At 38.5% G+C, this 10,613-nt stretch overlaps 1 protein-coding gene across 4 annotated transcripts; it reads left to right on the forward strand.

Moving 5' to 3' along the window:
- Nucleotides 1-603: 603 nt before the first annotated feature.
- Nucleotides 604-10,305, forward strand: LOC139775747 (choline-phosphate cytidylyltransferase A). Of its 4 annotated transcripts, none has more exons than XM_071712000.1 (10): nucleotides 604-990; nucleotides 4,838-4,991; nucleotides 6,044-6,127; nucleotides 6,469-6,577; nucleotides 6,665-6,781; nucleotides 6,939-7,090; nucleotides 7,181-7,402; nucleotides 7,568-7,735; nucleotides 8,846-8,967; nucleotides 9,071-10,305. In XM_071712000.1, exons 2-10 carry the CDS (start codon nucleotides 4,881-4,883, stop codon nucleotides 9,171-9,173), a joined length of 1,188 nt encoding a protein of 395 aa, XP_071568101.1. In that variant the 5' UTR covers nucleotides 604-990; nucleotides 4,838-4,880; the 3' UTR covers nucleotides 9,174-10,305. The 4 variants fall into 4 exon arrangements, with proteins under 4 accessions (XP_071568101.1, XP_071568104.1, XP_071568103.1 ...); XM_071712002.1 differs by lacking the exon at nucleotides 604-990 and adding an exon at nucleotides 3,876-4,009; XM_071712001.1 differs by lacking the exon at nucleotides 604-990 and adding an exon at nucleotides 4,041-4,326.
- Nucleotides 10,306-10,613: the final 308 nt, after the last annotated feature.

Below are 10,613 nucleotides of genomic sequence, written 5' to 3' on the forward strand. Positions count from 1 at the left end.
TAAAAAATTGTGACAACCTTACTTTTTTAAAAAGTTTCTTTTTTTTTTAATAATCCTTTGAAATCAAATACCCAATTTTATCTAAAACCTTGAATTGCATGGTTTTCAATAACACAGAACTAATTAATCGCATTATTCGAGGGTTACCCCTGTGTAATCATTATTAATAAACTGAATACGATGATCCACATACACACATAAAATAAATTAAAAATATGATTTTGTGCATATACGATCAGATTTATTTTACAAAATATAAAACATAAGTATCATAAGTCGCATTTATATTTTAAATTTTTGATAACATAAACCGAGAGATCTCATTTCGGATTCACCGATTTACATCGCGATCGGTGGTCTCTCGAACGGAAAAACCCCGACGGAAAAATTCCGAGAATGCTTCGCGTCCGCACTTTTTTTTTTGTCTTCTCCGCTTTTTGCGGGCCGTATTCCACATACATACATACACGCATCCGCGCGCGCGTGGACATATACGTGCAGGCCGGCATGCGGAACGGCCGGGCGCGCACATGACGCCGGCGATCATCCGATATTACGTCATCGTCGCCCTCTCGCCCGAGAGTCGCGGACGCGGATAGCGCCCGCTCCGCTCTATCGCCGCTCCGTGCTCCGTCGCGGCGGCCGCGCTCATACGTGTCCGCGACGATAAAGCGGCCAAAGCGGACGCGCGACGCGGACGCAGTGCGCGGCGAGGTGTCGATAAAATAAAGAGCGCGAAACCGCGGGAGGATCGTCGCGCGTATCCGGGATTATCGGACGCGTGCGCGCGCCCGAGCCGATAAGCCTCTAATCGCGCGGCTATAAGAATCGCGGAAATCTCTCTCCCTTCCCCGGTGGAGCTAGCGGAGGCTCGGTTGCGAGATATCGCGCGTCGACGCTTCCCACGCTCCCCGTCGTCGCGACGCCCGGCAAATTTCGAAGGCCGCCGGACCCGGACGAATGCGCGCGGCCGTCACGGAGTGACCAACGGTAAGGCATTCTGGCATTGCATTGTCGCGCTTATCTTCGAGATTTCAAGATAAATAAATAAACGCTGCGACGCGCGATAAGGGCGTCGGAGAATCCCGGCGGTGCGCGGGACTCCCACGAGTCCCACGACGCGGTATATACGTGTGGTGCCGTCGTACTTCCGGCGACGTGTCACGCCGCGCGTCGGTATAGCGGCACTTCCGAGGGTGGACGCCCGTGATCGATGCGACGCGACGTGGGAGCCGAGAGCGGGTTCCTTGTCGTGACCATTCGTGACTCACGGGGCAACATTGTCACGTGCCGATGACAGTTATCTGTTCCTCGTAGCTGCGCCGCGTTATGCCTATTTCCTGCGCTTGAAATGTGAAACAATTAGGGTACAGTTGGACGCTGGATCCCAGCACGCACCGAGGGACATGCAACTCAGACAGCACAATGTCCAAAATCGGGACGCAAAAGACGTCTTTAGGACGTCTTTAAGACATTGTGCTGTCTGGGAACTTACGCGCTAGGTATGAGGTCCTACTCAGCAATGTAAATGCAATATAACACAGGTATTTACATTGTTGATTAGGAAATTATAACTGGCATGTAAATTGCATGTTAATTTGGTGTTTACTGAAATGAGGAAAGAAGGAGAGAAATGAGCGGAGCGAATTAAACGTTCAGCTGCACTGACGTTTCACCACGCAGACGCCGGGAGCTGCCGGGAGCGTTGTTTGCGAAACGTTTGAAATTAACTTCTATTGACTTTCTTTGTTCGCTGAACGGGGCGCGTCCGGTATTAATTAGCGCGGGGCTAATTCAGCGAAATGTCGATGGAATGTAACGGTACGTGTCGTAAACGAAAGAATGTATAGAGAAAGCGGAAGGAAGATCGCCGGCGACAAACGCGGCGATCGCGAATATACGGCGAAACAAATCATGCGCACAATGCGCGCAAAATCACGCGTTGCGCGGAGGAACTCACGTATACATATATGCGTGATGCGTGGCGAAGTTTTGAAAAAACTTTCGGCTTTGCGTTTTCTTTCTTTTGCCGGGCGAATGAGATCGCGTTCTGCGAATCCCGCGCGAAAGAGATTAGTTGAACTCTGTTCCCGGAAAAGGAATTGTTACATACATGTCCATTTCTATCAATAAGGATTGACTTTAATCTCGGTTTGACTTGCTTCTTATCTTTTTCTAATTCTTAAAATTAGAAAAGGATAAAAAGTAAGTTAAACCGAGATATAAAGTTAATCGGCATTGGTAGAAACGGACATAAAATCTCATGATATTGCTATACAGTTCCAAATAGATGTTGATTCAGAACGCGATGCGAGTCTTTTCGCTCGGTAAATCTCTTACTCTTTAGGCGTTTGTGCTATTTTTATTGTCACAACTGAAAAATATCGTCCATCGTATTAATAAAATTTGAAGAAATTCGAACATTAGAATTGGACTAAATTAAATTAAATTTTAATTCAATCTTAATTTAAATTTAATTTATATTATTAAATTCAATTTAGTTTAGTTTGAAATTTAATCTTAATATAGATATCTCGTGATGAAAGAAAAAAATTAAGACAGATTTTATTTCACCACTTTATTTATCGGGATATTCCTTGGAGGTTTATCTCTCTCTAGAAGCTATATCTAATAACACAATAAAGCTGGCGCCAGACTTATAATCTCATACATCGGTTAACTATTATATAAGTCTATGCAATTAACAAAATAGCGAATCTCGAATCGTGCATTGTCTACCGCAAGAATCCCCAACTTACGGCTTTCGAAATTTCATCCAACCCACCAAGAAATTTCGACGTTATGCAATATATACGTATCTGTGCCTTAGAGGAAAAGAATTGTATCTCCATTATTATAAATTTAGAGAAAACAAGATTTAAAAAGTTCATTATTGCTATGAACATTATTTCTATTTCTAATATGACTTTTTCTAAACATTGTATCTTAAGAACTAATAATAATGGACCCTTTAACAATTATACAGTGTAAGTCCTGATATGTTGAAAAACATAAATAAACTCCATTTTGACAAAAACTGGAAATACGATTTTTATAGAGTTTTCTACTGGAGAAACTTATAGTAACACACTGGTGCACCCTGAGTGGAATTTTATTGTTGCACAGTGAAAATCAGTTCACATATTTTCAATGTTTAAAATTTGACAAGTTTTTGTCAGTAGAACAATAAAATTGCACGCAGGGTGCACCGGTGTTGCACTTAGTTTTCCCAGCAGAAAAGAGAAGCGCTTTATAAACAAGTAAACAACACAGCTATACACAAATAATGTTGCTCAGTATAGCCGTTGTTATTTACACAGCGCTCCTCCCAACTCCCAAGTCGCAGTGCCTCGCAACTCGCCCACGCGCGTGTAGCAATGTTAGCAATGTTAAACGCTGAGCTGTCTCCTCGCCAAATTGCGCAAACGCACGCTGACCCGCATATCTTTACTAATTAATAATTAATTACTTATCGCCATAATCGCAAAACAGGACTTTTTTTATTCAGTTCAACCCATTCTACTCCAGTTTGAAAATTCCCTTAGTTTAGCTCTAACTTAATATAGACCAGCTATGCTATAGTTTTTTATAATAAACAGTATAAACACGCAATTTTCCTGGATTGACTCACTACTGGAATGATAATCAAAACCAAGGAAATTCCCCGTTTTGTCGATCTTCTACCAAACGGAGAACGGACCACGGAGCTAACGCTCGTTTACGAATTCAGATCCGCCAATCGTCAAGCGCGGCGACGCGGCGTGCCCTCGTTGAACGTGCGATTGGTCAGTTACTTTTTTCTTCGCGCACACGTTTCACGCTATACAAAATACGAACCCGTTTCAGCGACTCCAAACAACAACGCGCGTCAACTTTTGTCATTGTCCCGCGTTAAGCCGTTAGCCTAGGCCTAGGGCTCCCGATAAAGAGGTTGTACTCTTCCCGCACCCGAAGCGAGACGGATGTACGGGCGTGAGCGGCGGGCGAGAGAAGGAGGGAGGATGAGTAGGTGCGAGGGGCGCAGCTATACCGAGGAATCAGACCATTCAGACCTATCGCGGCGAGCGTCTGCTGGGTCAGCTGTCGGAGGCGACTCGCGCACGAACCACGAACACGTTGCGGACGCTTGCGGCTCCACAGAAGTCGCGTTTGCGTCGCGAGTTGCGTCGCGAGTTCCGTCGCGTAGCAGTCCGTACTCCGTATTATCGTTGGATCGCGATCGCGCTCCGGGCGCCGAGGAGAATCACCCCGACGTGGAAGCGTCCTTTCCAACCTTTCTTTTCCGTAGCCGAACGGGTCTACGCGAAAAGGGTCTACCGCCGACGCGTAAGTGCCCCGCACGAACGACGCACCACCTAAGGGCCCGAGCCCTTCTTGGCCTTCTACCTCTCCGAGACGATCGCGTCTCGCGCTCCGAGTTTTTCCTTCTTCAACGGGCCGAGCGTGCGTGGCATGCCGCTCGCAGGCGCGGCACCGCCGTGACGTCAACCGGCGAATCGCGGATTCCGAGAGCCGCGTCCCCCCGTGGCCCGCGTCCGGCCGACGCGAGGATGCCGCCGATTACGCGCTCGCTATCGCGTCCGCGATAGCGTGATTAACCCTTGGAATTTTTCTTCTATCTTAAACCCTGGGTCCCCGGAGTCGATTTCGACCTCCAGCGAGGACGTTCCGCTCGTGCGGAACCGTCGCGATTCTTCGATCCGAGAAGCTTTCTTTTCCCCCTTGCATTTGTGTATCGCTATAGTTACACGAGTTATTAACGACAGATCCCGCGTCGCGGAATCCCGTAAATTTGACAGTGGGTAATCGGAGTAATCAAGTGCTTGTTCGTTTGCAGTTAAATCGAGGCTGCATGGCAACAACATTGCAAACGTAAGAAAATGTCCAGGAAGCGCACCAGGGAGGAAACTATGCTGACTACTGCTACCCACCAGAACAGCGTTAATGGAGAAAGAGCGTCCTGCTCCAGGGAAGACTCTCCGGTTCACCCTGTAAGCATTCCGTTTGTTTCTTTACGAAGAACTTCCTCAACTGCTGCAAATTGGTGCGATAAATAATAAATTAGAATTAGAGCGAAACAAAATATACTCCAGCTCCAATTTATTGCATTAACGTGCAATCAGTTCGGGAAGGTCTTCGAAAAAGAACAAACATCAGGCCTGTTCTTTTTAGCCGAACTTTCTTGCACAGATCTTTTCATTTTTCTCCAACGTGAAAAGAAAGAGAGGACAGATGAACCGTGCAGGAAGTTCAGTTAAAAAGAACAGGCCTTTATTGATACGGAATCTCGGTGCGAACAAATAAACGCAAAAGTCGGCGCTATCGGTTCGGCGTGGAAACGTAGGCACGTGGCAAGGCGTTTTACGCAAGACTCGCGTATTTCCCAAGAGATCTATTTTCGCTACTTATGAATGTAACATAAGTGACCTTTTCATCATGCACACATGTATATTTATATCGTGCATAGATTAACGTACACGTATGTACATATTTATCTCATTTGATTATTCAGTTTTGTTGGACTGCAACGTTAAAACATGTAACTAGCGATACACGTGTTACGTTTATAAACTCTGGGTATGTTGGGTCTACTGTTATTAAATACAATACTGAGGAGGGGCTAATCTTTAACGTGGAAAGTGTTGTCTACAGATAATACGTAATATTGCATTTTAACTGATAATAAGTCTGGCGTGATTCCAGATTGGCATATCTAATAGTGATAAAAGCTGAGGAAATGCTATATTGCCTGCTAGTCTTGAGCAGTAACTTTCTATTGAAGCATACCCTGGCATATATATTGAATTTAAGCATATTGAGTACAATCCGACTTTTTGTATATATATATATATTCGGTAGTTATGTAATATCTGAAAGTGGTTAAATGCGGTCTGCGGGGTCTTTATTTTTAAATTATCAAGTGCTTTTAATATAAAATATTAATTACAATATTTGAGATAGAAAAATAAAAATCACATCTCTATTATAAATATATATATTACTGAATTGTATTAAAAGAACAATGACTTGGGGATCCCAACAGAATTACAACGAAAGTAGCAGTGCGGGTTTAACGTTTTTGAAGGATTGTAATGGTCAAGTTTCTGTTTGTCAGGAAAGATTTCCAGTAAGTTTTTATTTTTATTTAGTATACTTATTTCTTTCTTTACTTTATTTCTTTCTCTTTATTTCGTATAATATATTCAAAAGATAAGAGTAATATTATTTATTATATAACATGACAAATTGAAGAAATAATGATAAATATAGTGTAATCCTAAAATAAAAATTCAAATTTTGTCACGTTAATTATATGTCCTGACTATATAAATTTAAGAACGTGAAAAAAAATTTTTTTTAACATACGTGATTATTTGCATACTTTAAATATCAACAGTCTAATTTATTTTTTTTATATGGATTATTATTTATCATCTCATTAATGTATTCTCTTCTTATTTATTCTAGTCAATCTGTAAAGAAGCACCTTTCAGCGATGATCCAGATGCTATCGCGGAGAGAAATGCATGCGATTATAACACGCGAATTACTTTAAAACAAGCAAGAAGTGGTAAAGGTACGTTTTAACGTGATTCTTATTAAAAATATTAAATATTATTTCATTTTCCTATTTATATATATCACTTAAATAATCCTTTTTTAGTTCCTAGGAAAATTAGAGTTTATGCCGATGGTATTTATGATCTCTTTCACCAAGGACATGCACGGCAACTTTTACAAGCAAAGAATATTTTTCCAAATGTTTATCTTATTGTTGGAGGTAATTATGCAAAATTGCTTAAGAAAACGTTGTTATTTAATGCTTATATCTTAAATGTTTCTTGTAATCATAACATATTTATTACATCGCTATTCTACTATTAAAATAAAATATAAATATACTTATAGTATGTCAACTCCATAATTTTATTTTACAGTGTGTAACGATGATTTGACACATAGCCAAAAAGGAAGGACTGTAATGACAGACTTAGAAAGATACGATGCTGTTAAACATTGTAGATACGTAGATGAAGTTGTTCGAGACGCACCTTGGGAGCTTGATGATGAATTTATAAAAAAGCACAAGGTACGTTCATATTTTTATGCCTTTAAATTTGTGTAATAAAATGCGCATTTTATTTTATATAGAAATTACATGAACTATGTTGTATTACAGATTGACTTTGTTGCTCATGATGATATACCATATATGACAGATGATGGAGCGGACGTTTATGCTACATTGAAAGCTAAAGGCATGTTTGTAGCCACACAGAGAACGGAAGGTGTTTCCACGTCGGATATAGTTGCGAGGATAGTAAAAGATTATGATATATACGTTAGAAGAAATCTCGCACGAGGCTACAGCGCAAAGGAACTTAATGTGTCTTTTCTCAATGTAAGTGATTATCAATTATTATGTAATATTCGTTTGTCACACTTACATTGTTACAAACATTATTAAAAAGAAAATACTACTTTGTAATTATATTGGAAGAATGATACAAGATAGTAGATGTAAAGAATAGTTATAACAAATACGCTCATGAGACGAATCTTACAGGAGAAAAAGTTTCGCCTACAAAACAAGTTTGATGACCTAAAAGATAAGGGGAAACGAGTAATGGAAAACATTGGTGAGAAACGAATGGATATGATAAGCAAATGGGAAGAGAAATCTCGAGATTTTATCGATGCTTTCCTCTTGCTATTCGGAAGAGAAGGCAGATTGGTATGTACGTTTATGTGTACATGTGCGTACATATGGGTACTTTCAATATGCTTTTAAATATGCTCTAACTAGAAAAAGTGAATTGTATGAAGATGTATTGGTTGCCACAGACCTGAAAAACTGGGAAAACCGAGAAAAATCAGGGAAATATATAAAGAAGCCTGGAATTTTGAACTTTGCTCGCAATTTTCATAAATGCTCTTATTCTAAAAAGTACTTATACTTTTTTAAATATCATATATCATATCTAACATTTATGGTCAAATGCATTCAAAACTTGTGCACTTTACAAGTCCTTTCTACGTATTACTACAAGGAAGCACTTTTGAGGCGCTCTTGCGTCCATTTTTCGTTTCGTTTTCCCTGTTTTCCTCTCTTGCAATATTAACCAAAATAATTAAAATATATATTTTATTCAGTATTTTTATTCAGAATTATTTATTTCATTTAATCGCCCTTTTCTCTCTGAACTGCATTCTTTTTATTAATACTTATTTATTTTATGTTGGCCTGAATTTGCATTCAGGATTATATTGTGTTAACCAAACTTCCAAATTTATGTTGCTTCTAATAATATAGGCTGCTTTCCACTTATCGCTCACAACGCTCGCGAGCATCATTTCGTCCTTGTTTAACATTTGACAAACAACAAGGATGAAATGATTCCACGAGCGTTGCGAGCGATAAGTGGAACGCACCCATAAACTCTCTTGTAATCCTTGCTTGTAAATGTTAAAATTTAAAGCTCCTGGTACTCGCCACTCTTTATTTGATGACATCAGAAGCGAGAAACGTTGAGAATTCTTGCGTGCAATTTCCAAATAAAAAGATACGCAAGCATAAGATACGCAAGCATATCACTTCAGCACACTTTGAAAATACTCCGAGGTCTATATCCCTTTCCCTTGACAGTTAATAAACAGCTGTACATTTTCAACGTTTCTTGCTTCTAATCTCATTAAACAAGGATAGAAGTAGCTCAGAAATCTTAAGATTATTAGTCATGGGGAAAATTCTCCATTATCGTCTGCAAAACGTACAAAAGTTAGAGAATTTCAAAATTTATTTTCTATGGATTTTGGATTGGAATTTTTTAATTTATATTTGCAGTCAACAATTTGGAATGAGAGTAAAGGTCGTTTAATGCAAGCGTTATCACCACCGGCAAGTCCGAAAAGGGATAGCAGCCCAAGCAGTAGTAACAGCAGCCACAACGATGAAGACCAGACAAGGTACGGTTTTTGAATATACTCTCTCTATGAAACATCTCTCATGCGTATCTGAGTATGTATGTATAACTATGTATGAAATTATTTTATGTATCTCATTTTGCAGTCCACCACCAAAGAAAACGGGACGCTTTGAGTTTTCACAAAATAATCATTATTTAAGTGATGATTATAGTGACGATGAAGAAGAACATCTACACTCCAAATGATAACTAATTACATTAAAAAGGCATACATACTCTCTGACCAAAACAAGCGTGCAATTTTTATTTATTACCTTAAAAGTTTAGATGTATTTTCATACAACTACATGAACTGCTGATGATGCTATGCTTAACGGATTTTGTATATTATGGTATTTAGCTAGCAGTATACATTAAACAAAATCGCCTGTCGTGATGTGAGAGTTTAGCGTGTTTTTGCAGATTTTATTAAATAGATCGTAAAAAGGATAATAGGTGATACATGTAGATTATCTGAGCCATGTACTACTCAATGTTTTTTTAACGTTATCGTTTTTGAAATACTGTTACACCGTATTTTAGTTCCTATGTTACTTAATGCAGATGTATTCATTATTTATCTTTAATTTGATACTTTCTCATAGTTGAAAATTGAAGATGGACATATGTATCCATAATTTCGAGAGCACGAAATATTCACTAAAATTGTATTTAATGTAAGATAATAATATGTACTATTATTTTATGATTAATTTTGTACAGAAATGTTTTTATAAAACAATGTTAGTTAATTGCATAAATAATTTATCTTTTATCTTTGGATATGCAAATTCAATTATAATCTGATTCAAACAAGTGCAGTTAATATTACGAGTTAAATTTTACTTTAACCACGTAACTTGATATTTTGTGTAAATACCAAGACGTACAAAACAGATACTTTTAGGCTCATACGATGGAAAATTTTGTTGTATTTTGTATTGCAAATAAATGAATATTTGGAAAATCAGGCATTTAGATTATTTAGAATATTGTAATACATATATTCTGAATATCATATGTTCCTGATACTCCTGATTATATTCTCTTCAGACTTAATATTCATGAATTAAAATTCTGAATTCTCGAAATTGTCCTTAGAATTTTAAATAATGCACCTTTTTTGCTTAGAATAAGTTAGATACAAATTATTTATATTTGTGCGTAATGGAATTTATTGGTAAAAGAGCTATTAAGAATTAACGTAGAATCAGAGAATTTTCAAGTGCCTGGCTAGATAAAAATATTTTTAAAAGATGGTTAGCTCCTCATCCTGTAGAAAATAAAGCTATATTGGCATTCTTAATATTTCTGCCAAATAAAAATATTTTATTTTGAATCATGTGTTTTGTTTGAAATTATTTCAGCATTCTTTCCTCTTTCAGCGTACCTTTAATTTCATTATTAAATACAGATTATTAAACTTCCTATATTTATATGTATGTGATTATGTATATATATCTATACATAAATATTTTTCATTATTTTCTTAAATTTAAAATTTTTTATGTACGATCAACGGTGCATCCTTTTTTTTCGTATTAGATGTTTCATTCACTTTATTGTATTCGCCGCGCATGCTCGAAAAACCGGGCGCGATTCACAACACTGGTCGCGAATACCTAGATCGCGCACGTTTTGAGCATG

This window comes from Temnothorax nylanderi, unplaced genomic scaffold (assembly GCF_030848795.1).
Source record: "Temnothorax nylanderi isolate EJ_2023f unplaced genomic scaffold, tnyl_v1.0 TNYL_tig0104_pilon, whole genome shotgun sequence".
In the NCBI taxonomy this organism is placed as follows: Eukaryota; Metazoa; Arthropoda; class Insecta; order Hymenoptera; family Formicidae; genus Temnothorax; species Temnothorax nylanderi.

Excerpts from the sequence above, each read along its gene's own strand:
- LOC139775747 (XM_071712000.1), top strand. The coding sequence starts at position 4,881 with ATGTCCAGGAAGCGCACCAGGGAGGAAACTATGCTGACTACTGCTACC. Across the intron at positions 6,128-6,468 it reads TTTGTCAGGAAAGATTTCCA|TCAATCTGTAAAGAAGCACC; the intron begins GTAAGTTTTTAT and ends TATTTATTCTAG. Across the intron at positions 6,578-6,664 it reads ACAAGCAAGAAGTGGTAAAG|TTCCTAGGAAAATTAGAGTT; the intron begins GTACGTTTTAAC and ends ATCCTTTTTTAG.